This window comes from Myxine glutinosa, chromosome 3, assembly GCF_964187855.1.
Source record: "Myxine glutinosa chromosome 3, kmMyxGlut1.1, whole genome shotgun sequence".
Lineage (NCBI taxonomy): Eukaryota > Metazoa > Chordata > Myxini > Myxiniformes > Myxinidae > Myxine > Myxine glutinosa.
In genome coordinates, this window is record NC_136263.1 from 108,325,561 (window position 1) to 108,353,270 (window position 27,710).

At 46.0% G+C, this 27,710-nt stretch overlaps 1 protein-coding gene across 23 annotated transcripts in view; it reads right to left on the bottom strand.

The window, feature by feature from the left end:
* Nucleotides 1-27,710, bottom strand: part of LOC137423285 (MYND-type zinc finger-containing chromatin reader ZMYND8) — a 273,708-nt gene that overhangs the window by 41,596 nt on the left and 204,402 nt on the right. For all 23 annotated transcript variants that reach the window (XM_078774428.1, XM_078774425.1, XM_078774421.1 and 20 more), the window contains one exon: nucleotides 10,938-11,161. In XM_078774428.1, coding sequence (XP_078630554.1) covers nucleotides 10,938-11,161 — 224 coding nt within the window. The remainder of the gene's footprint in view (nucleotides 1-10,937; nucleotides 11,162-27,710) is intronic.

A 27,710-nucleotide genomic window follows, 5' to 3' on the forward strand; every position in this document is an offset into this window, starting at 1 on the left:
GCTGTGCTCATTAATCGTTATGAAGATTTGCAGGTGTTGGTGCAGGGAGGAAGAAGAACCCCGAAGGTGAGACGGGCTGTATGTGGTGCCGGGAGATTTTGTAAGAGGGGGTTTGGCGCGAAGAGAATTGTCGTGCGATTGGGGTCCATATGGCACCCGGGCGTTGGTGAAGGGTCCCGTGTGAGTGGAAATGGCGCGCTTGTGGAAAAAAAGTGTGCATCGGGGAATGAGCGTGTTACAAAGCGCGACTGTGAAACCGAGTGCGAGCGGGAATGCACGTCAGGGTGTACGGAGTGTGACACGGAAAATGAGTTGGTGGTGGCGCGAGTGCGAGAGAGCACATCGGAGCGCGAGTGTGAAACCGAGTGCGAGCGAGAATGCACGTCGGGGTGTACGGAGTGTGACACAGGGAGTGAGAGCGATACGGAGTGTACGTGCGAGGGTGAGTGTGACACGGAGAGTAAGGTGGTGGTGGAACGTGGGCGAGGAAGCACACCTGAGTTGGTTGTGGCGCGGGTGTGGGAGAGCCCATCTGAGCGCGTTAGTGGGTGGATGCAAGAGTGCACGCCCATGTTGAGTGGTACAGAGTACGTACCGAGGGAGAGTGCGCAAGACGGTGCGCGAGGTGTGTTAAGGGAGGGTGCGAACGGCGAGTGTGCGCAGGAGGTGTGGTGTGTAACAGGGAGTGCGTTGGTGGAATGGACGGAGTGTGTAGAATGTACGGGCGGCGTTGGAACGCCGGGCTTTGTGAGTGTGAAACGGGTCACGTGGTGTGAGCATGCAAGTGAAGCATCGACGTTGACCGGGTTAGCAGCTAGGGCGACGGATAGCGGGCGCTCGGTGCGCGGAGCGCTTTGTTGGATGCGAAGCCTCGTGCGGGGCGCGCTTTGTTGGATGCGAAGCCTCGCGCGGGGCACGCTTTGTTGGATGCAAAGCCTCGCGCGGATCAATGCTGCGTCGCCCCGCTTCGGAGCGTCGCGCACGATTCGGGCCTGGCCCCGCCCCGCACGGTCGAGTCCGGGCCTTGTCGGGCGAGGCGACCGGTCCGGTTCAAGGGCGAGTAGGAGGAAGCGGAACGGTGCCCCCTGGCGGGGGCGGTGTTCCGACCGGGCGAGATTGAGCCATCGGGCCCGGGACCGCAAGGTACCGCGCCGAGATGGTGCGTGGAATCTCGGCCCGACCAAACCGCCTCCCTTGCACCGAATGCCGGACGGATTCAACCTGCAGGCGACCAAACCACCCGAATTCATTGCTCGGCTGTGCGAAGCCGGGCTTTGGGAATGTAACGACGCACCGAGGCTCAAGTTTAATGAACGGTGATGATGATAGTGTGTTTGATCCGAAATTTAGAAAAGTGGATATGATTGACAGAGATGATTGGCAGAGATGATTGGCAGATGATTGGCAAATTTTGATTAGTTGGAATTTGGATGGGCCAAATTGATAGTGAGAGATACCCGATGTGATGGCAACTCTGCCATCCCTCACAGCGGGGGCAAAGGAGCACTAGTTATGGGGTTGGCAGTGAAAACTAGCCCGGGAGGGTTAGCATATCGTGTGTAGGGACCTAGAGATGACCATAGGTAACGTTAAGGTTAGGTAGCAACATTGAACCGGTAGTGGGGACGCAGGTAGATTAGTTTGGATTATAATGACGAGGGAGCGCAATAGTTTAAAGGGGCGACTGGGAAGCGCAAGTTCCAGAGGGGAGTAGTTAGATGAGATGATGCCGTGTGTTTGAGAATCAGAAGTGTATTGTGAAAAGGTGATTGTGAATTGTATTGAGCGTGGAAGGGTATGGAGCAGGGAGTGAGGAACAAGTGAGATTGCACAGGTGTGCAACTGAACAGGTGTATGGAGCAGTGTATGAGTGAGTGATGGTGATGTGTGTTGTGTTGACCAAATGATCCAGGGAGGAAGGAGGGTGCAGGTGGCACCAGGTGTGATTGCACAGGTGTGCAACTACAAAAGGTATGGAGAATGGTTGTGTGGAATACATGGAGTGTGGAATATATGGAGTATGGAATGGATGGTCGTGGAGTGAGTATGGTGGAAACTGTGGAGTGGAGTGGATGGTGCGAAGGTGTGGATGGGGGAAAGGAGGATGGACCCCATCACGAATACCCGGGGAGGGTAGTTTAAGAGTTAGGTAGAGGGTATAGGTAAATTGTGGTTGGGTATTGGCATCTGTGGTGCGTGGTGGAAGAATGATGGTTGAATGGGTGCATTCGTGTCGTGGAAATGGCTGGGCGTGTAGCCTGTTAGTGCGTGTAGTTGGATGGGCACTCCACCACTGTGAGGATGTCGGCCAGGTGAGGCCGCAGGTGGGCTCTGGGAGCCGTTAGAGTTGTGGATGGGACCCGAGGATCCGGAGGACGGACCCGCGTAGCCCAGTGCCAGAGAGGGCACTGAGTGGGGAGAGCGCCAGAGGGCCTTCCCCAGTAGATAGGTTAGGGTGAGGAGCTAGGTAAGCTCGGGTGGCAACTACAGTGGTGGAGGTGTGCAGGTGGGTAGACCTGCTGGGAGAGCTACACGACTCAGCCCGGAAATTGTGCAAGGGCACCGGGAGATGAATCGGGGGAGTGAGACCCCAAATTGATAAGCACCACAGTTTGGTCAATGGGAATTGGTGTTTAGAACCCATAGTGTAAGTTGGCCAATGGATTGGCAGGGAAGACCCCGGGTAGTGTAAAGTGTATTAAAGTCATTTAGAAAGTAGTTAGGATGGAGATCTCCTCGCACCATCTGCATCCACTCACCTGAGGTGACAGGACTCCACACCATGCCATGTTTTTATTATTTTTGTGCAAATGTTTGGAATGTGAGACGCATCATGATGTGGGTGTGACATTGTGCTGTTGTTCCGTCTCTCCCTCCTTATGAGGATTGATGATGAATTGGTGATGGCAAATTTTGGTTAGAGGGATTGTGAAGACGAATTTGGTATAGGGGAAATATGGGGAAGACGAGACAGTATGTGGGGGGGGGGGGCGTACGGTAGGGACGAGCTTTTCTCCGCTCCGTCTCCATACGCACCTCGCCTTGCATTGCCTTTATTGATGTGTACCCTTGTGACCTTACCCCTCGCTCACCTGTCTTTTCCCCCCCCTTGTCTCCCACACGAGGACTGTGCGCCACTGGGCGCCGAGGGGAGCGTGCGGGAGTCCGCCATTGTGCACCCGAAACTCTCGCAACCACAGCTGTCTGCATCGATGCACCACGTATGGACCACATGTCTGTGGCTGAGCACCACTGATGGACCCCATGGGTTGGGGCATGGCCCCTCTGCTGGAACCGGCCGTGAAGGCCCGAGATCTTGCTGGCGGACCTTGGTCACAGGGCACCGATGCCACACAGGTGAACCACAATAGTCGGCCTGTGGGCCATAAATAAATAAAAACGGACACGTTTGGTGCATTTCATTTTATGTCCAAATAGGCCGCCAGTAAGAAAATGACGAAGTTGACAACATCTGGAAGATAACAATAGCCAGCAGAGGGAGCCGAAGAGCAAGACACCACCAAGGGTTTGTTGTTTTTATTTTTATTGAACTATGATGACTGTGCACCGATTGGTGCTTGAGGGTGCTTTGGTGCGTTTTGGGTGCTTTCTGGTGCGTCGATGCAGGGCAGACTGTCTCCCCCCCAAAAGAACAATCACAGGTCCTGGGTTGCGTTTTGTAAATAAAATAACGTCGTTGTAAATAATGCGCCCCCACCGTAAGTGTTTTAGTTTGAAGACCATTCCGCAATTCGGTTAGCTGTGGGCGTGAGTCTGTTAGGCAGGGTGCAATGGAGCAGCGGGACATATTTATTTGTGTTTTAAAACTGTCACACTCAGGGTCAGGTTAAATGTAGAGGGAACTACACCTACGTGCCACACTAAAAGTAAAAGTAAATAGGCCCGGGACATGCCTAAGAGGAGGAGGGTGCAGTGTTGTGGAAATGAGAATCGTGTTTTTTTATTGTTGTAAAAAATATCACCCTCCTTCCTCCAGTTGTTGTGTATAAAGGTCAAAGGGCGTCCCTTAGTTAGGTCATATGCAATCACGTAGCCAAATCATAGATCTCCCTGTTCAGTAGTTATTTCCTTATTCTGTGTATTAGGTTAAGGCTTTGTCTTCCATTAATTAATACTCCATTGCACCGAATTCAAATAGGTAGTATCCCCTTTCAATTTCCCCAGAACCTTCTTGGGAAGCCCCTTTTGGCAGCCGCATTACAAATTCCTCTGCGCGGTTTGCTGCAGTCCGCTGTTTCTTCGGGCTTGGGTTTTCGCCGCAGCTGCTGGGCGGTTTTCACCGCGACTCCATTAGCCACGAGGTGGGCTCGGAAAAGAGGGGGGAGGAGCCGCAGAATCCAGGGCGTTGGCCGCCCCTCGTCATCAAGGGCGGAGCCAAAGGAGGCCATGTGAGCCAACCGGCACGGCAATAAGCGACCCGGTAGGCGTGCCGAGAGAGCTCGCGGGGAGAGGTCGAGGCGCGCTATAAAACGCGTGTGCATACGTCAGAACGGGGGTTGTCGGTGGTGAGGAGTTGGTTGTTGGTGGCTGAAAGAAGAGACAGCAAGCCTTTTGAGAGTTCTAGGAGTTGAGTGAGAGGGTTCAAGAGTGGCTGAGGAAGGAGAGTTGCGCTGGAGAGTTCCTGAGTTGCGTAAGGGAAGGACGTTGAGTGTGGCGTGAAGTGGAGCTGAGGAGCCCGGAGTCCAGCACGAAGCGCCCATCCGCTCGCGGTGAACGATACGCGCCGCTGGACACCAAGGTTTTCCCGCCAAGAACGCAAGTCTACTCCTGGAGCCGGACCTCGACGCCTAAAGTGACCTGGGCCTTCCCATTCCTCCTTCCAGCCAATCCACTCTGCAATTCCACGTGTGAGTCTGTCTTTGTTTGTGCTGTCCCTGGGTTAATTAAGACTGTAATAGATAAGCTAGCATTTTCACTGTGTCCGCTTCTTCTTCTTCTGTTTTTATTTTATTATTATTCCTCCTCCTTGGTTGCTTTCAATTGTGTAAATAGTAAATAAATCATATTTGTATTTCTTACCCTTTGCCTTTCTTTCCTCTACATCCGTCGTTGTTGTCTTTTCCCCATTGAATACCTGTGGCACGATTTGGCCAACGTTTGAGAATCGGGTCTAGTCATTGTTAACAGTTCGTGCCGCGGCTGCCATCTGCTCGGCAAATTACCCTCTTATCCGCGGTCACGAACGGGGCTGTGCACCGGCCTTTACAGAGGTCGCGGTGCAGCTTCAGGGACCACGTCGGTCAGTAACAAACGAGGAGACTAATCCCCCCTCAAAGGGGAACCATAGGCCGACGTCCGGTTCCGTAACAATATATATATATATATATATATATATATATATATATATATATATATATATATATATATATATATATATACAGTATATATATACGAATATACATTTGCACACATGCACATATACATATATGCACATATATATACACATATACAGTCGGACCCCGCTATTCGCTGTTCCGCGATTCAAGGGTTCCGCGCAAATTCATGGGTTTTTTTTTCCTAGTTGTGGCCGTGTCCTGCAAATTCGTGGTTTTTGGGGGGCGCAAAAAAAATATTTCACGAGCCGCTAGCTTGAGACATTTATAAAACCCATCTTTCGCCAGCCATGCAAAAAACAGCTGGACATACGCAAAAAACATCTTCTACCAGCCACGAATATGACCTGCCGTGTGCTTTGCATTTTCATGGCTTTCACGGGATATCCCGTCAATCACAATGTGCATGCCTTTACATGACATCCCGTCATTCATACTGTGAACAGCTTCACGTGATATTCCACCAGCTGCATAACACGTCATCCCCGCGAGTTACTGTACAGAATGAAAACACTCCACAGTCTCTATTAGTGTAATTAGCTGTCTCCCTTTTCCCCATTGAAACAATGGCATGACATGCATTCGCGGATTTTCATCGACATTCGCGGATTATCGCCGACATTCGCGGGTTTTGCCCCGTCATTCCGGGTCTTTCATCGACATATGCGGGATCGCGGATTATCGTCTACATTCATGGGATTTGCCTCACCATTTGCGGATTTTGCCCCGCCATTCACGGTTTGTTACTCGATATTCGCGGATTTCGCGATTCGGGAACCAATCCCCCCCCCTTTTTCCATTGAAACAATGCCCTGCCATTCGCGGTTTCGCAATAAATATATGTGTATGTGTATATATATATGTATGTATGTATATATATATATATATATATATATATATATATGTATATATATATATATATATATATATATATATATATATATATATATATATATATATATATATATACTTGGCATTTAATATGGAATATTTTTTTTTTCTTGACTTCGGTTTACTTTCTGAACTCAGTATATCAATCTGGTGTTTCTTTTACCCTTCGGTGATGTCTTTGTTGAAAGAACCATGTCACTGATTGTCTTTCGCAGCAAGAAGTCAATAACAGGATTATATCACAGGTGGCGTGGCAAAATGTACGGACAGGTGCATTTGATGATTGGCTTCACAGTCGGGTATATAAGGGTTGTTGCGTTCTGTATTAGTGGAAAACAACTGCTGCACGTCTCCAAAAGTTATTGCCGCTTCCTCTGGAGATGGTCCGTCAACTTGACAATGCTGTTTGTCATGGAGTAGTGGCTTTACGAAATTCTGGCATGAAAGAGCGTGCTATTGCTCGGCAATATGGCATCACTTAAGGTCAGGTGTCAAAGATCCTGAAACGAAATGCTCAGACGGGTGTCCCTACTCCAATACCGAGGCCAGGACGTCCACGCAGAACCACGTGGAGAGATGATCACCAGCTGCACCGGTTAGTCTGCAATGGCCGTACCAAGTCAGCTAATCGGCTTCAGGCTGAGTGGCAGCAACTGACAAATGTGCCTGTATCCAGAAGGCGAGTCAACCAATGACTGGTTCAAGCAGGCTATCGTGCCAGGCGTTCCCTGAGAAAGCCACCAGACAACACAGCCAGCGCTGATTGCAGTGGGCCAGAGAGCACCGTCAATGACAGCCAGGACACTGGAATCACGTGACCTTCAGTGACGAGTCTAGATTTCTGGTCTATCGTCAAGATGGCCGCGTCCAAGTGCGCAGACAAGTGCATGAAGCCCACAACGAAGATTGTATAGTGCCAAGGGTCCAAGCTGGGGGTGGTGGGGTGACCGTTTGGGCTGCTTTTCATGCAGGGGGCAAAACTGACCTGGTTGTTCTGAATGGAAACCTGAACCAGTTCAAGTACAGGGTCATTCTGGAAGAAATATTGCTTCCATTTGCTCGTGCAGCCTTTCGAGGAAACTTTGTCTTCCAAGATGACAATGCACGGCCTCATCATGCTCGCATGATCCAACACTTTCTTGCTGACCGTGGTGTAGAGCATATGGAGTGGCCTGCCATGTCCCCGGACATAAATCCGATCGAGAACTTGTGGGCAGAATTAACGCGTCAAATCGACAACTTGGACCAGCAGGCGACCTCTGTGCGTGAATTGCAGCAGGCTATTGTCACTGCATGGCAAGCGATTCCTGTCCAAACCTTGGCAAATCTCGTAGCATGCCTCGATGTGTACGTGCTCTTGTGAATGCTCGTGGGGGTTACACGAAGTACTGAAATGTAATTTTACTGTCCGTAATCCCAGTCATAATTTAGCTTTTGTTTTTGTTGAAATTTTTTTTGGCTAATGTGCAAAATAAAGAGATACTTCTGGAAAACGTACAGAAGTTTAACACAGTACTGTCCGTGAATTGAGTTCGATATCAGTTTACATCACTTTCAAGGATCAATTTATTTGTTTCGAAATGTCAAATGTGGTTTTTGTTTCTTTTAAAGGTCACATTAACAAAATCTAGAATAATTTCAACATAATTCCAATGAACTTTTGGTTCTTAGACATCTTGAAAAGTAAGTTCACCCCCACAAAAAAAAAATTCCATATTAAATGCCAAGTCTGTATATATATATATATATATATATATATATATATATATATATATATATATATATATATATATATATATATATATATATATATATATATATATATATAATAATAATAATAATTCATTTATTTTGTATAGCGCTTTTCCAGAAGCCCAAAGGCGCTTTGACAGAGTGGAAAACATAATGCATAACAATAATGCATATATATATATTTATATATATATATATATATGTATATATATATATATATACATATATATATATATATATATACATATATATATATATATATATATATATATATGTATATATATATATATATATATATATATTGTTGCGGTTTTAGAACCCACACTTGTAAATAAATAATCACTTGTAAATATGACATTAAAAGTTAAAGGTTGCACCCCTAGTTAGTCCACAAGCAACACGTAGGCCACCATAGGAACTCAGTTATTTCATTATTATGTGTTTTCATTAAGGCCGTGTTTCCAATAGTTGAATCTGCGTTGCATCAATTGAATAAGAGTAGGTCCCAATCCATTCCGTCCATTTTGCGACCTCCCTCTCCAAGCGCCGCCGTTACGAGCCTTGCCAGCAGCGTTCGCTGCCTTGGCGCTCGCTCAAGCGCCACCATTAACCATGCGGTCGGCCCGAGGAAAAAGGGGCGGGACGCCAAGAACAAGGTGTGGCCCGTCAACTAGCCATCAAAGGCGTGGCCGGTAAGCCCCCACCAGCCAACCAGGGCTGAGGGAAGATCACCGATGGGCGTGGCCTTTGTGGAGCGTGGAGTAATCTTGGCGCATGTTATAAAAGCGCGAACGAAAAGCCCTTTCACAGGACTGCGCGGAGACGTCTGATCGTAAAGGACTCATTCAGCGGCGCTCATGAAAAGGGACTATTGGAAAAGGCGCTTTATTGAAGGACTGCTTTCTATGGTACTGCGCAGAAGAACCCCCTGTAACGGGACTGATCCAGGAGCGCACATTACGAAAGGACTCACTCGCTGACGCTGTAAAAGAACCTTGGAGAGGGTGCGTTTGGCACAGCCATACAATTATTACGTACGCTGAAGGACGCCAGCCCCCCCCCCCTCCACCCCCCGCCATATGTAAGGTCCGCTCGCGTCCAACGATACGCAGAGCTGCCTGCCGGGTTTCGCCCGCGGGACCGGAGCCTGGATGGAGTCGACTGGAGCCTGGACCATCTACCTGGACCTTCCACCCTACCAGCTACAATCCCCGTGTGAGTGTGTATATTTGTCTGGGGTCGTAAGTTAAGACTGTGTAGTTAAGCCTGCCCTGTGTCCTGCTTCTTCTTCGTCTTCTTCGTGTACATTCTTTCCTTTCCTCTTCTTTTTGGTTTGTAAATAAATTACCTTGTTCTTTCTTGGTTTTCCCTAATCCGATCGCATCCGTCCTTTCTATCAATTGAGTACCTGTGGCCCGATTAGAAACCGCTCAGAATCGGGTTAGTCATTGTTAACGGTCTGAGTCGCGGGTCGCTTCGCTCGGCGTGTCCACTAATGCCGCGGCTCTGGCGGGGCTCATTTCCTAGCTTCCCGGAAGGCGCTGGTAATTAGGTAATAGGAACAATTCGGCCTACCACCATATTCAGCGCTGACCGGAAGTGACGTCATAGCTCCAGGACTCGGGACGGCCAGCTTAAAGGACAAGGGGATTAATCCCCCCTTGATAAGGGGAGCGCCGACCCCCGAGATCCGTAACTATATATATATATTTACGTGCTGCACATACATATCATCATATGCATACATACTGTATTATCATATACATACATACTGTGTTATATATACAGGTCGATATCATCTATACATACATCCATGCATATACGCAACACACACATGCTTGGGGGGCAGGCAATGCTTGTTGTTGACTTAATATGTAGAAATTGCTGTGATTAGACTTGATCTGTGGTATTATAATGCACAACAAGCGTTATGCCTTGTTCCCCCGTCGGTGGAGTGATGAGTTGACAAAGTGGAAGACGCAAGGTGGCCATCTTGGATTTTGACGTGGCGACCCAATTTTCAATAGCGTTCTTCCTTATGCCTAGATACACCCACACACCAGATTAGAAGTTAGTACTTCGCTTATTTTTCAAGATATTCCGTTCACAAGGTTCAGACATACATGGCGGCGGCCATCTTGGATTTTGACGTGGCGACCCAATTTTCAATAGCGTTCTTCCGTATGCGTAGATACACCCACACACCAGATTAGAAGTTAGTACTTCGCTTATTTTTCAAGATATTCCGTTCACAAGGTTCAGACATACATGGCGGCGGCCATCTTGGATTTTGACGTGGCGACCGAATTTTCAATAGCGTTCTTCTGTATGCGTAGATACACCCACACACCAGATTAAAAGTTAGTAGTTCGTTTATTTTTCAAGATATTTCGCTCACAAAGTTCAGACATATATATGGTGGTGGCCATCTTGGCGTTTTGACGTGGCGACCCAATTTTCAATAGCTTTCTTCCTTATGCCCAGTTGCACCCACACACCAAATTAGAATTCGGTCCGCCGCTTACGCACGCACGCACGGACGGACGGATGCACGGACGGACGCGCACACGGACGGAGGGGAAAACCATAGTCCCCCTTTCGCTCCGCGGTGCGACGGGGGACAACTAGGGGGTTTAGGTCAGGGTTTTCGGAGATTTATGCGACAGCAGATATTACGTGAGTCCCAATGTTCATACTGTTCGCTGTGGTAAAATCAATCCACATTTTGGCTTTAAAAATACTGTGATTGCCCATTAGTGGAGCACAATGTTTGTGGTGATACTTCAAGATGACGCTCAGGTTGGAGAACTGATCTTTTCACCTCATAATATGTACACATACGTGTGTGTTGTGTGTGTGTGTGTGTGTGTGTGTGTGTGTGTGTGTGTGTGTGTGTGTGTGTGTGTGTGTGTGTCGTGCACCATAATTGGTGTGTCATACCTTGTGGGTATATTTTGCAATGTCAGCTGCGACTTCTGCAGAATTACTTCCCAGGATGCTGTCACTGTTCATGGATCCACCAATGACCGTTGGTGCAGTACTTTGTGGTTTAACAGTACTGCCTGCTGTAGGTGTGGGCACTGTTGTCACCAAGGTCACTTTCCCCGTTGTGATGGCAGCCAACTTAGGTATCTGTGTTGTCTGCTTGTTATTTTCATGTTTGGCTGTAGGAACATTAAAAGACATCATATGGAAGAAAATAAACACAAGTGGAGCTACATTCTAAGTGCACCGCCCCCATGCCAAAGAAATAAATAACATATCCCCCAGCGTGTGACAATGTCGGATGCTGCTGCCACCGTGCAGCGCATAGAGATGGAATTGGGAGGGAGCTGTGTACACTAATTGATTGATGAATTGATTAACTGAGTGATTAAAATAGGTAAATAATAATTGTGAAATAATTGATTTCTTAATCATTTGGCTAATAGCATACCAAAACCCTCACTGTTTCATCCAAATCTGTAACTTTTTGAAAATGAATTACCTTGCGCTTGCGAAGCGATATCGAGGTTAAGTGATCGGTTGCGTACGTACTACATATGCATGCCGTAGGTATTTTAAAAATTAATTTTCTCGGCAGCCGTTGGTCCGATTTGACGCAAAATTTTCACCGGAGTATGCGTCTACTCATGTATAATTATTTAGTGATAATTATGATGTCATAGGTCACATTGTACAGTGCCATCTTATTTAAATTTATTTATTTATTTTCTTGACAACCGTTGGTGCGATTGACATGAAATTTTCACCATAGTATGCGTCTACTCATGTATAAGTTTTTATTGGTAATTATGAGGTCATAGGTCACATGCTATGGGGCGCCATCTTGGAAAAACCGAAAAACGGGCCTCTATATATCCGAAATTGCTCCATGGAAAAAATCGAAACGTGGCTCATTGTATAGAACTCCACATGGGGAACTAGAATGGCACTCAGTAGAGAGTATACCTCCACCAGGCTGAACAGACATGAACCAAAATCTATTCGGCTTGTTCTTGTCACCCAAGTTTAGTCATAACTCGTCCACAACTTTTTGAAATATCATGTTACATATCACTTTTCGACCGATCTCTCAATGAGATTCTCTCAATGATTCCAATCATTATCAAATAATTTAAATAATTCGCGTATTTAAATCCATATTCAGATCTTCACCAAAATCTAATCATTTTGTCCTTGTCACATACGCTACCTCTCCATCAAATTTCGTCTGAATCTGTCCACAACTTTTTGAGATATCCTGTTCACAGACAGACAGATAAACAGACAGGGGTGAAAACATAACCTTCATCCACCTTTGGTGGCGGCATCCACCAACACTTATAAGTGTTGTTACCCTGTGCTCGCGAAGTGAAAAGCGGGGTTAAGCATTCAGTTACGTACGTACGTCTGTGTGTGTCGTACGTGTGCCGTGTCTGCATTTAAAAAATTCATTTTCTCGGCAACCGTTGGTCCGATTGACATTAAATTTTCGCCATAGGAGGGCCTCCTCCTGTAGAATATTTTAATGAATATTATGACGTCATAGGTCACGTGGTACGGGCACCATCTTGGAAAAAGGTTACACCTCTATCTCCCAACCCACTCAATGGAAAAAATGGAAACATGGCTCATTGTCAAGTACTCACCATGGGGAATAAGATATGTTGATGATGATGTCATCGGTGCCTTAATTATGACATCATAATAAGACAAGTACAACGCTTAATCTGATCAGTATGAAAAAAAAATTCATCTGCAACTGTTAGTCCGATTGGCACGAAATTTTCAGAATATGAGCGGCTCCTCCTGTGGGATTTTTAAAATGATAATTATGACGTCATAGGTCACATGGTACAGGCACCAACTTGGAAAAATCGAAAAAAGGTTGCATCTCTATATCTCCGAAACCGCTCCATGGAAAAAAACTGAAACATGGCTCATTGTCAAGTACTCTGCTTGGGGAATAAGATATGTTAATGATGATGTCATCGGTACTTTAATTATGACGTTTCGACAAGTATAACACTTTATTCGATCAGTATGAATTTTTTTTCTCTGCAATTCTTGGTCCGATTGACACGAAATTTTCACCATATGAGGGCCTCCTCCTGTGGAATATTTTAACGATTATTATGACATCATAGGTCACGTGGTACAGGTGCCATCTTGGAAAAATTTCCACCTCTATATCTCTGAAACCACTCCATGGAAAAAATTGAGACCTGGCTCATTGTCCTAGTACTCGGCCTAGTACTCGTAGGCTTAGGCTACCGTACCGTCTCCGACCTTGTGGTTTTGTTTTTCTCTCAGCAATTCGTCGAATGCGCTGCAATTATTTTCGTTCTCTGTTTCGTCCCAGTCGTTCACCCCATACCTCCTTGTTTAATATCTCTACTCAAAAAAAAATAAAATAATAATTTCCTTCCCAGGTCTTATTCGTTTATTTGTTGTTCTTATTTGTTCGTTCGTTCTTCGTTCGCGATCACGCGATCACGTGGTTAGAAATGTATAATCTCTCCCCTGAACAACTATTTTCTCTCATATATTATAACACCCTTTTCTTCTTTTCCTACAAAAGGATGCTTTCATCTTGCTCACCAAATCTATTCATTCCAAAAAATATATATAATACCATCTCTTACAGTTCCTCCTTTCTACATTCCCTAAACTATCCAGAACTCCACCCCTCCTCCAGTGTCCTCAAACGTATTTTTGACTCGAAGGTCTCAAACTCATTTTGCAAAAAATTTTCGTTTCCCATGAATCGTACACTTTTCAAAATCCAATCTCACCCCTCCCCTCCAAATCCTCCCCATCACCCATCCCTTTCAAATCTCCCCCCTTGCCCCTTCCCTCCCCTCCCTCCTAAACTCCCCCCACACCCCTCCGCTCCGAGACTCTCCCTCGCTCCTCCCCTCCTAGACTCCCCTCTCACCCCTCCTCCTCAAAGCATCCTCCCTGCTTCTTCCCCCTTCCAACTTTCACCTTCATCTCCCCCAACCTTCTGCCTCGCTCTTCCCCCTCCTTAAATAACACCTCACTGTGCCTCACCCAATCTCCATCAAACCTTTTGTCTGCCCCATTCTTCCCTTTCTCCAAGCTATTCTGAAATCTCTGACACACCTTCAACAGCTCTCCCTACCTCTTCCTCCTCTTCCACATCTTACCCTACCCCTCCCCCCCCTGTTCTGGATCCGATGCTCCCCCTTCCTCTTCATTAACGGTATGGACCTCAAACATCCGGGGCCTTCGCTCAAACCTGACTGACCTCTCCATACAGGTTGCTTCTGACAAACCAGATGTGATCTGCTTAACAGAAACTTTCCTCCTTCATGATGTCTCTGATGCCTTGGTATCTCTCCCAGGTTACTCCCTCCTCCGGTATGATAGACCTGAGCCTGGTCCTAGAGGTGGGGTTGCTATCTTTATAAAAAACTCTCTTCCTCACTCGCCCTCCACTGCCCTCTCTCCACCTCACCCCCAGGAATACCTTTGGCTACGGCTTCCCCTTCGCTCCCACCTTTTGTTCATATGTGTGTTGCACCGTCCACCAAACAGTGATGACTCCAACTGCATCTCGCTGTCTGATAATATGGACCAACTTCTATCTACCCATCCCAACTTTCTCTTCCTCATATGTGGTGATTTCAATTGTCACCATGCCAGTTGGCTGGGTGTGGGTACCTCTCTCACCAGCCATGGCTCTTCAGCAAAGGACTTCTGCGACTCACTGGGACTGACACAATCTGTCAATTTCCCGACCCGGATCTCAGTCAACGGAGCATCTTCTCTTCTGGATTTGGTTATGACAAACTTCCCTGAAAATGTCTGCTGCTCTTCTTCTGCTCCAATCGGCTCATCTGATCATGTGCTTGTCAAAGTGGACATCTCTCTGACCATTCTCAGAGAGCCTCCTCAGCATCGACGAGTCTGGCATTTCACTCAGGCCAACTGGCACGGTCTTCAAGCAGCCATCAATCATCTGGACTGGTCTCCCATCTCTACCGCCTCTGACATCAACTCATCCTGGGAATTCTTTCAAAGTAAATTGCTCTCTCTCATGCACAGATTTATCCCATCTCGTCTTCAGTTGTCATACCCTTCCTCCCGTCCATGGTACACGGAATCTTGTGGTGAGGCTGTTGCCCTGAAACAACTTGCTTTCGTCTCCTGGAAAGCAAATCCAACGGAAGGAAATCTCATTTCCTTTCACAAAGCCCGAAACAAGTGTGTGTCCACCCTCAGGAGAGCCAGGAAACAATATCTCACCGTTCTCAAGACCGAACTCTCTTATCTGTCTCCCTCTTCCAAATCCTGGTGGCGTCTGGTCAAATCTGTTTCTGGTGTTTGTTCCCCCTCCATCCCCTCCCTCACCTCAAACGGCTTAACGGCTGACTCCGCACGTGAAAAAGCTGAATGCCTCAACTCTGTGTTTGCCTCTAAATCTTGTGTCCCAAACCCATCCCTCTCTGTACCCACCGTACCCAGTCGTACCCAGCTGCTCCTGGACTCTGTGTCCTTTCCTCCTGACAAGGTGGAAAAGTTTCTGTCAACCCTCGACTCTGATTCTGCAACTGGTCCTGACGGCATCAGCCCACGGGTCCTAAAATCATGTTCTTCCGCTCTTTCACTCCCTCTTTCTGTTCTCTTCACCCTCTCTTTTGCTCAAGGTCATCTGCCATCTGCTTGGAAATCAGCCAACATCACCGCTTTGCACAAAAAAGGTGCAAAAACAGATCCCAGCAACTACAGACCAATCAGCCTTCTCCCAATTATCAGCAAAGTCATGGAATCCATCATTGCTTCAGATATGAAATCTTTCCTCTTCTCCAATGGCTTGATCTCTGATCATCAATTTGGTTTCAGACCTGGTCACTCTACACTGGACATGCTGCTTCTGCTTTCTCAACAATGGATGGAGGTCCTCAATGCCAAACAGGAAATTAGAGCTGTCTCCCTCGACATTTCACGTGCCTTCGATACGGTCTGGCACCCCGCTCTGCTCACCAAACTCTCCTCCTTTGGTATCCATGGAAATCTCCACGCATGGCTTGTGGACTTCCTCTCTGGTCATAGTCAACGTGTGGCCCTGAATGGGTTTCTCTCATCTCCTCTTCCTGTTCAGGCTGGAGTTCCCCAAGGTAGTGTTCTGGGCCCTGTGCTTTTTCTGGTCTTCATCAATGATCTCTCTGACTCTCTTGAAAATCCTCTCTATCTATTTGCTGACGACTCTACTCTCTGTCGCTCCATTCCTCATCCCTCAGATCGGCAGTCTGCAGCCTCCTCACTCTCTGCAGACCTGGACAAAATCACAGACTGGGCAAACAAATGGAACATGTCTTTCAATCCTGATAAATCTCACACTCTTACGATGTCTCTCCGAAAAGACCGACTGGAAAACCCTCCCATCCACTTTCTGAATAATCCTCTCCAAGAAGTTCTGTCACTCAAGCTTATGGGTCTCACTATTTGCCATGATCTTTCCTGGGAAAACCACATTTCAAATCTGGCCTCCAAAGCCAGTCGCCGACTGGGCATCCTCCGTCGTGCGAAGTCCTTCCTTGGCACACCTGAGCTCCTCACCACATACAAGGCTTTCATCCGCAGCTCTATGGAATACTGCTCTCCCCTCTGGTCTGGTGCTCCTGCCTCACACCTAGCCCGTCTTCACGCTGTTGAAACCAAAGCGTTCAGAATCATTGGAATCTCCCGCGATGAAGCTAACTCCAAGGGCCTTTCACTCACTCACCGCAGGCAGGTTGGTGGTCTTTCCGTCTTCTACCGACTCCTCTCTGGCCTTGCCCACCCAGCCCTCTCTGGGCTCTGTCCCCCAAATATTCCTACAGGTCGCACAAGATCTGCCTGCAACCCTCTTATGGTTAAACTGCCAAAATCAAGACTTTCTGCTAACCTTCACTCCTTCATTCCTCTTTTCTCCCGCCTCTGGAACAAACTCCCTCACTCTCTTCAATCCCACTCCACCCTCCAGGTCTTTAAAACAGCTGTTCACCACCATCTCTTATCCTCCCCCATCCAAAACCTTGATCTTTTCTACCCCCGCTAATTTCGGTCCCCTTGTGTTTTATACCTCTCCCCCCCCCCCCCCCCTCCCCCTCCCACGCCTCCTGCCCCCAAGCCCTCTCCCTCCCACACTTCTCTCTGCTCTCAAATGTTGTGGTTGTGTGCTTCCCCTTCTCTCCCCATCTTGTCTTCCGCTCCCCCTTTTTGTATATTTTGTTTGTCTGGTTGATTTGTTTGTGAAATAAATGTTAGCTCTTTCACGAGCCTCGATTCATTATACAAAAAAAAAAAAAAAAAAAAAAAAAAAAAAATTGTCACCATGGGTAATAAGATATGTTAATGATGATTTCATCGGTGCCTTCGTTATGACGCCATAATTCAACAAATACAACACTTATCCATCCGATATTAATATATATATATATCGATATAGATATAATATCCGATATTATCCGATATCACCATACTTTGGAATATTTTAATGATAATCATGACATCATAGGTCATGTGGTGCAGGCGCCATCTTGGAAAAACCGAAAAACGTTGCACCTCTATATCTCCAAAAGTGCTTTTACGAAAAAAAATTGAAACGTGGCTCATTGTAAATAACTCCATATGTGGAATAGGTGTTGTTAACGATGACGTCATTGGTCCTATAAGTATGACGTCATAATTCGACAGGGACAACGCTTAGTCTGATCAGTTTGAAATGTATTGAGCGTGATCTATGCAACAATTATATTAGAGAATATAAATTTATAATGTCATCGCTCATGTGGTATGGCAGCCATATTGAATCAAAGAAAAAAAAATGTTCAAAAACAGAAGAGTTGGCTCACAACAAGTTGACTGCACAGGGTAAGTATTCTATGAATACCATCTAGTTAACAATTACATCATTTGCGCCTTCATTATGATGTTCGACAAGTACAGCTGTTACCTTGAAATTCTTGAAATGGAAGAGTACTTTGAAATTTATTGAGCGTAATCTACGCCACAATTATATTGGAGAATGTAATCTACGCCACAATTTGATCAAAGAAAACTAGAGTTTGTAGAACACCTTACCCCACACATATATAATTAAATTAAATTTCAAGTATGTAATTAAATTGAAAGAAAATAATGATTTTAAAGGTTGTATAAAAAATTCTGGAGGTTTACCGTCATTGACGCAGTGTCTGATACACTGCCTTATTTAGTATGTCCAAGACTGCAAAACTGGAGTATTTTGGAAGCAGTAAGAAGGTGATTTGTGTTCAACTAGAACGACGCTCTTCAATGTTACGAAGTTGACCGATATGCCTCCGCCCACATTATTACATCATTATACATACTTGTACCAAGTTTGATTTGAATCCATTCAACTGTTCTCAAGTATCACATTTTTACCTGACATGACCCTTTGATCTGTTGATGCCATAATCCAATGAGTTAATCTTTTCATCATATATACTTACAAGTGAATAAAAAAATGTATGCTAAATTAATAAATAGCACTGCAAAGCGGGCGTAACCCCTCAGCCAATGCATGGTGGAAACCAATTTCAAGATGGCTGCCGTGGCGGCCATATTGAAAATCGCAGCACGCCCATTTTCGAAAGGAACCTTCCTCTACTCAACCCCAACACACACTGCAAAAATGGATTTAATCAGACAAGCCGTTCTGCTTGAAATTGACGGAAACCAATTTCAAGATGGCTGCCGTGGCGGCCATATTGAAAATCGCAGCACGCCCATTTTCGAAAGGATCCTTCCTCTACTCAACCCCAACACACAATGCAAAAATGGATTTAATCGGACGAGCAGTTCTGCTCGAAATTGACGGAAACCAATTTCAAGATGGCTGCCGTGACGGCCATATTGAAAATCGCAGCGCCCATTTTCGAAAGGCACCTTCCTCTACTCAACCCCAACACACACTGCAAACATGGATTTAATCGGACAAGCTGTTCTGCTTGAAATTGACAGAAACCAATTTCAAGATGGCTACCGTGGCGGCCATATTGAAAATCGCAGCGCGCCCATTTTCGAAAGGAACCTTCCTGTACCCAACCCCAACACACACTACAAAAATGAATTTAATCAGACAAGCCATTCAGCTCGAAATTTATGGAAACCAATTTCAAGGTGGCTGCCATAGCGGCCATATTGAAAACCGCAGCGCGCCCATTTTCGAAAGGAACCTTCCACGACTCAACCCCAACACACGCTGCAAAAATGGATTTCATCTGACAAGCTGTTCTGCTCGAAATTGACGGAAACCAAAAGTTGACGGACGCCCGGACGACGCCCGTGACGACAATACCCCTTAGCCCAATTTGGGCTGAGGGGTGAAAAGGCAAAGTAAGGATGACAAACTACATTCTAAAAAAGGTCCTAAACAAGATAGGGATGATGTTGGTTTAGAGAGTAGCTAACAGTATTGCCATCACATAACAATCCCTACATCACTGCCTCATTTACTGATCATGTACTGATATTATAACATTGTACTCGGGCTGCTAATTTGTAGAGTCTCAGTATGTGGCTACACTACAAGATAATCAAGTACTGTTGTAACCAGTGGAGTGTTTGTAGAAGCTTGAAGTAATAACTGATGAAGTGTAAATGAGGCAGTGATGTAGGGATTGTTATGTGATGGCAATACTGTTAGCTACTCTCTCAACCAACATCATCCCTGTCTTATTTGGGACCTTTTTTAGACTGTAGTTTGTCATCCCTACATTGCGTTTTTAATTTAGCATAAATTTTTTTTATTCACTTGTTTCTGTAATTTTTTACAATGTGGAATAACACAATGGTATATGGTACTGAGAGGATACCGAATCTTGGAGCAAAAGTGTAAAGATATCTTAGTCGGCAATTTCAAACACTGCACATGTTCCTATATTGTCTTAAGTAACCCTGACTGTATCTTGCAGCTCTGTCTTATTGCTCGTTTCTCAAAGAGTAATGTCTTCATCCAGCCTCAGGCCACACAATGACCTGTACTTAGAAACGGCCAAAATAGTTACTGTGGATTTTCAGTCGAGAGAACAACATCAAAGTGATCATGCTGCAGCCTGATGTACATAGCCATCTGCGTGACATTTTCATGCAAATTTCCGTCAACATGCATAGGGGAGTACCTACGCAATCCATAATCTCGCTGTTGTACACATACACTGGGGTATTCAGCAAATGTGCGAGAGTAAGAATTTCGTTTTCTGTTCCCCAAGTACCTGCACTGTTCATACGAGAAGCTCTTATGTAGACTTCAACACTGGACACACCAGTGGAAAGTATGAATGGCTCAATATCAGACATGTTGCGAGCAGGTGATGATATGTGCAAATGAGCGAAATAAACAGTTACCGTTGCCTTTGATTTTTTGAAATCTGTGATGGTCTGGACATGTAAGAATCACATCTGGACCACCACAACTCATACCATTGGACCTGATGAAAACGAGACCAAGCATATTGCATGCTGAGCGCTGCCATTCCTCAGTGATAGAATAGTACCTATGATCAGGCCATTCCTGTATACTGGCTGTCTGGGGGTTACTGTTATTAACAGGTTTATTTTTCTTGTCTGACTTTCCATCATTGACATTCTGCTTTGAAATGGTATGTTTGTTTTTCCCAGGTGGGTTTGCACTTGAACTGCAAACCTCTTTAGTTGAGATGACCATATCATAATGACTGCCCATGTGTCTCAAGTAGATGGACTTAGCTGCAACGTCGACAGCCAACCTTCTGTCTACATTGTGGGGGTCCATGTCGGTTCCAGTTCCGTGGTACCACTGAGTAGGAAAACACATACGTTTTGGTCAAATGTGCAAAGGTAAGCAGTTCGAGATCCATGCCCCAGGCATACCTGTCCATCTTGCTTTACTGGATGGACTCATCCATGCTTGAACAAGTGCTCAGTCCCAAATAGCTTTTGATATGTCCCAGCATATAGGGGGCAATATCACTCATGTGCTGGACTATTTTAGCACGGACTGCCTCGTGGTGGTCGTCAGAACCTGTCACGACATATGACAGCGAGCGGAACATGCAGTTCCCATCTGGCATTATACCTTTGATCTTATGCATGTCTGGATGAGTGAGAGGCAAGTCATCATGACCACCAGCACTCACTCCATTTGGTTTCTCAAACGGAAGACATAAAGCTGCACAAGCATCGTGCTGCCACTCTGCATCAACTGAGTGGAATCGAAATGGCCAAACTCTCTTCTCAGGCTCAGTGTTTCCTTGTGGCTTCTCATTCCGCAACTTAGATTTACCTTTGTCAATTCCAGTCTTAGCAGAGTTAGAAGTCTTTTGCTCTGCAACACAAGCATGAAGCTTCATCTTGGCAGAGTTGGAAGCCTTTCGCTCTGCAGCAGAAGTACGTTACTTTTTTGCAGCTGGCTTGTCATTTTGGCACACGCCAATAAGCTTGCGCTTTTTGGTGGCAGATGCAGCAGGGATGTCATACAAGGGAAGGTCTTTTCTGTAGAGTACCCTCAATCGGTTTATCTCCTTGACACATTTTGTATTGATCCGAATAGATGCTGGGTCAAATGAAACGAGGTGCAACCCTACCAACGTTTTCACTCTAGACAGTGCAACATAGGCAGTACAAGGTTTACAATTGGACAATCCAAAGACAGCCCTTGACATTTGTGTATAGTCACGGCATAAGCCAAAATAAGCGGGAACTGGGTGTGATACACATAGTAGTTTTTCATCACTATGAATTTTCCCTTCACTTTCTCAATGTCGCAAGGACTGCTCAGGTGGTCAAACTTGACAGATATGCGACCTGGTAGTACATCAAGGATGGTGCCTATGGCACCATTGACGAGGCCTTCCTTGACATTTATGTTGCGCCTGAGCATGACTCTCGCACCAACTACTAGGTTCAAAACAGCTTCCAGTCCTGCTGTGTTGTTGCAGTCATTATTGAGGTTGTTCTGCTGTTTAGCTGCCTTGTCATGCCACTTGGCCGTACTTTTAGTTTTGTCAACCTCGTCGGTGCATTGTATTGCATGCTTTTCAGAGTCCAACTGATTAAGCAGGTCATGATTCACCTTATTGCACTGTTTTCGAGTGGGAAAGAGACAGACTGGACTCATTCCTAAATTCTGGAGATCATGAAATGTTTCCAAGACTGTGCCATCAACGACCTGTTCTTGAAGGGTAGCAATGCTTTCTTCAGTCAGATAACCATATCTCACACAATCCAGCATATACGAGAATTTGCCATCCTTCTTCTGTTGTTCATTGATGGTGAGCTCATCATACACTACAGAGTCTTTCCAAATGTTAACAGATGTTGCACATCCCAGTTTGTGGCACATAGCCTTCTTGTCTATCACCTCAAACTGCAGTTGCAGCAAATTGACTCACTATTGACTCACTAGTTTGATTGCTATTGACTGGCTGCAGTTGCAGCAAATCACCAACAAAGAGGACACTGATATTTCCAAACCACTCGTTTCCCCCAAACAGTTCTTCCAGCCTCAGGTGAATATATGCCAAGTTGAGGCTGGAAACCATTGAAACTTCGTCAATGATCAGAATTTTCAAACTACGAAGTGTGCTCTTCAGGACTTTCTGGGCTGCTTTTGACGGTGACCAGTAGCCTGCTTCCTTGCCTACGTGCTCTACTGGTAACTGAAACAGCTGGTGAATAGTCACACCACCAAACATTGAAAGCAGCCAAGCCAGTGGGTGCAGCAATGGCACACTTCAAATCGTCAGATGGCCACATATCATCAACCAGAGCCTTTACAGCCTCGATGAGAAATGACTTCCCAGTGCCCCTGACACCACTAATGAACATTCTCAAAGGCTTGATGTCACAGTGACATTTATTATATTAGCTTCATGTTGACATTTATGTTGAAGGTGACTCTTCACGTTTTCAAAGATGCGCCTCTGATCGTCATTTAACATTGTGACCCTCTCTTTGAGAGTCAGTTTGATGGATGTATTGGCATTCATGTCGAACATGTCTCGCATAGCAGCCTTAGCTTCGTCAAACAACTGAGGATCGTCGTCCTCTTTGAAGTTATTTTGTTCTACTCCATCTGCCTGTCTGACCATCAATTTTCTTGACAGTTGCCTGAGCTTTAAGCATAGTCTGCAGTCATGAGTGATATGCCAAACAGTCATAATTTACTGGCAAGAGGTGATGAAATGCTTCCTCAGCAGTTTCATTCTCTTTGAGAAGAGAACATTAGTCTCTGAAGGGTACGAAGAGAAGAATCAGGGAATAGAAGAAGTCTGGTCTCTGATCTTCCCTTTCAGGATCAAATAGCATGTGATTTACAAGCCTGGGCTTGGACAGCTTCCTGTAAAATCTATCCCCATTGCTGTCTTTGCTGTACCAGTCATAGTTGGCCACAAAGTAATGCAGACACACGTCCTTGAGGTCGTCTGGTCTGCCGGGATAGTAGTTACTGTTTGTTTTTGTTTTGTTTTTTGTTGTTTTTTTGTATACAGAATCGAGGCTCGTGAAAGAGCTAACATTTATCAAACAAACCAATCAAACAAACAAGCAAACAAAGTATATAAAAAGGGGAGTGGTAGACAAGATGGGGAGAGAAGGGGAAGCACACAAACACAACATTTGAGAGCAGGGACATCGGGAGATGTGTGGGAGGGAGAGGGCTTGGGGGGAGGCAGGATAGGTATAAAACGCAAAGACACCAAGGACTTCCAGGAAAGAAGTTGGTATTTCAAAAAAGTGGATTTGGGGTGAAATTAGTGGGGGTAGAAAAGATCAAGGTTTTGGATGGGGGAAGATAAGAGATGGTGGTGAACAGCTGTTTTGAAGACCTGGAGGGAGGAGTGGGATTGAAGAGAGTGAGGGAGTTTGTTCCAGAGGCGGGAGAAAAGAGGAATGAAGGAGTGAAGGTGAGCAGAGAGTCTTGATTTTGGCAGTTTAACCATAAGAGGGTTGCAGGCAGATCTTGTGCGACCTGTAGGAATATTTGGGGGACAGAGCCCAGAGAGAGCTGTGGGAGCAAGGCCGGAGAGGAGTCGGTAGAAGACGGAAAGACCACCAACCTGCCTGCGGTGAGTAAGTGAAAGGCCCTCGGAGATAGCTTCATCGCGGGAGATTCCAATCATTCTGAACGCTTTGGTTTCAACAGCGTGAAGACGAGCTAGGTGTGAGGCAGGAGCACCACCCCAGAGGGGAGAGCAGTACTCCATGGAGCTGCGGATGAAAGCCTTGTATGTGGTGAGGAGCTCAGGTGTGCCAAGGAAGGACTTCGCACGACGGAGGATGCCCAGTCGGCGACTGGCTTTGGAGGCCAGCTTGGAAATGTGGTTTTCCCAGGAAAGATCATGGCAGATAGTGAGACCCAAAAGCTTGAGTGACAGAACTTCTTGGAGAGGATTATTCAGAAAGTAGATGGGAGGGTTGTCCAGTCGGTCTTTTCGGAGAGACATCGTAAGAGTGTGAGATTTGTCAGGATTGAAAGACATGTTCCACTTGTTTGCCCAGTCTGTGATTTTGTCCAGGTCTGCAGAGAGTGAGGAGGCTGCAGACTGCCGATCTGAGGGATGAGGAATGGAGCGGCAGAGAGTGGAGTCATCAGCAAAGAGATAGAGAGGATTTTCAAGAGAGTCAGAGAGATCATTGATGAAGACCAGAAAAAGCACAGGGCCCAGAACACTGCCTTGGGGAACTCCAGCCTGAACAGGAAGAGGAGATGAGAGAAACCCATTCAGGGCCACACGTTGACTACGACTAGAGAGGAAGTCCGCCAGCCATGCGTGGAGATTTCCATGGATACCAAAGGAGGAGAGTTTGGTGAGCAGAGCGGGGTGCCAGACCATATCGAAGGCACGTGATATGTCGAGGGAGACAGCTCTAATTTACTGTTTGGCATTGAGGACCTCCATCCATTGTTGAGACAGCAGTAGCAGCATGTCCAGAGTAGAGTGACCTGGTCTGTTGAGGTTTTGCTCAAAAATTTCTTCACTGTCTGGGTCAATCTCATGACGTTGTTTGAGCACTTTGTGGTTTTTCAACATCTGACTCCTCTTGTGAGGCATCAAAACAGATATCCACTTTACAACATCTGATTTTTCACAGAGATGATCTCCAAGCAAGATATCAGAGGCTTCGTACAAACCACACTCTCTTGAGTGCAAAACTCTCACACCAAAGCTCCACAGCCGACTGTAGACACTCTTGGATTCACTGACTTCCTGCCAGATGTCTTGCATGTTGCTCCTTTCAGCTTTAGTGACATAACTAGTCACATAGTGTGCAAGAGCCAAGGAGGATTCAGAAACAAATTGTATGTCTACGTTGGCTTTCCACAGATAGAGGAGCAGAGGATTGTAGTCATTGACCTTAATCTCTGACTCCGCACATGCAAGCTGATATATTTTCTGGCATTTTTTCAGCTTTTCCTCCACACAGTGCAACTTTGCAGTCTCACACGCTTCACGTATTTGCAATTGGTAATGCAAGTGCTGCCACGCTTGTGCCTAACTTTGCTGTAGGCACTACACTTGTGTAGCTGGTATGTAGTGACTAGGGCATGGAGGTCAGAATTGTTTTCCTGGTCTGGAATGTGGCAGGTAATCGTTTGCTGGATCCAGTCCAGCATTTTGCTAGGATCGTCCACGCCGATGACGGGTGCATCACGTATCCACAAGAGGACGTAATAGTGAGGAGATCCACATGCCTGATATTCTTTCTTCCAGTAGAAATGGTCTACGATTCCCAGTACTTCACCTTTGACAATTACCATCTGAAAGAAAGTGTGAAACTTGAGAGAGAACTGCCGAGACACCGATATGGGGTCTTCGTTGCACAGCTTCCCTTTGCTGTAATTGTTAGGGACATCGTTCACACTTTTTGCCCCCTTTGGCGCCCGGCGATGGCATCATGCAACACCTGGAGATGGAATAGGGAGGAGCGGTGTACAAAAACAAAGAAACAAACAAACAAAGAGTGAAAACTGAGTACGCCCTTTCGGTGCGGTGCGCGTCACCGGGAGGTGAAGCCCTACGGCGTCATCGCCGGGCACTACAGTGCATTCAGAAAGTATTCAGACCCCTTCACTTTTTTTCACATTTAGTTATGTTGCAGCCTTATGCTGAAAACGTTTAAATTCATTTTTTCCCCTCATCATTCTACACTCAATACCCCATAATGACAAAGAGAAAACAGGATTTTAGAAAGTTTTGCAAATTTATTAAAAAGAAAAAACTGAAATATCACATTGACAAGTATTCAGACCCTTAACTCAGTGCTTAGTTCAAGCACCTTTGGCAGCAATTACAGCCTCGAGTCTTCTTGGGTATGACGCGACAAGCTTTGCACACCTGGATTTGTGGATTTTCTGCCATTCTTCTCTGCAGATCCTCTCAAGCTCTGTCAGGTTGGATGGGGACCGTCGGCAGACAGCCATTTTCCGATCTCTCCAGAGATGTTCGATTGGGTTCAAGTCAGGGCTCTGGCTGGGCCACTCAAGGATCTTCACAGAGTTGTCCCTAAGCCACTCCTGTGTTGTCTTGGTTGTGTGCTTCGGGTCATTGTCCTGTTGGAAGGTGAATCTTCGGCCCAGTCTGAGGTCCTGAGTGCTCTGTTTCAGGTTTTCATTAAGGATATCTCTGTACTTTGCTCCGTTCATTGTTCCCTCAACCCTGACCAGTCCCCCAGTCCCTGCTGCTGAAAAACACCCCCCACAGCATGATGCTGCCACCACCATGCTTCACCGTTGGGATGGTATTGAGCAGGTGATGAGCGGTGCCTGGTTTCCTCCAGACATGACGCTTAGAAATGAGGCCAAACAGTTTAATCTTGGTTTCATCAGACCACAGAATCTTGTTTCTCACAGTCTGAGAGTCCTTTAGGTGCTTTTTTGCAAACTCCAAGCGGGCTTTCATGTGTCTTTCACTGAGGAGAGGCTTCCGTCTGGCCACACTGCCATAAAGCCCAGATCGGTGGAGTGTTGCAGTGATGGTTGTCCTTCTGGAAGTTTCTCCCATCTCCACGCAGGATCTCTGGAGCTCAGCCAGAGTAACCATCGGGTTCTTGGCCACCTCTCTTACCAAGGCCCTTCTCCCCCGATTGCTCAGTTTGGCCGGGCGGCCAGCTCTAGGAAGAGTCCTGGTTGTTACAAACTTCTTCCATTTAAGAATTATGGAGGCCACTGTGCTCTTGGGAACCTTAAATGCAGCAGAGATTTTTTTGCAGGCTTCCCCAGATCTGTGCCTTGACACAATCCTGTCTCTGAGCTCTGCAGGCAGTTCCTTTGACCTCATGGCTTGGTTTTTGCTCTGATATGCATTGTCAGCTGTGAGACCTTATATAGACAGGTGTGTGCCTTTCCAAATCATGTACAATCAATTGAATTTGCCACAGGTGGACTCCAATCAAGGTGTAGAAACATCTCAAAGATGATCAAGAGAAATGAGAGGCACTTGAGCTAAATTTCAAGTGTCATAGCAAAGGGTATGAATACTTATGTCAATGTGATATTTCAGTTTTTTCTTTTTAATAAATTTGCAAAACTTTCTAAAATCCTGGTTTCTCATTGTCATTATGGGGTATTGAGTGTAGATTGATGAGGGAAAAAATGAATTTAAACGATTTCAGCATAAGGCTGCAACATAACAAAATGTGAAAAAAGTGAAGGGGTCTGAATATTTTCTGAATGCTCTGTATATTCTCAAATATATTAAATTCACTATAGTGAATGCT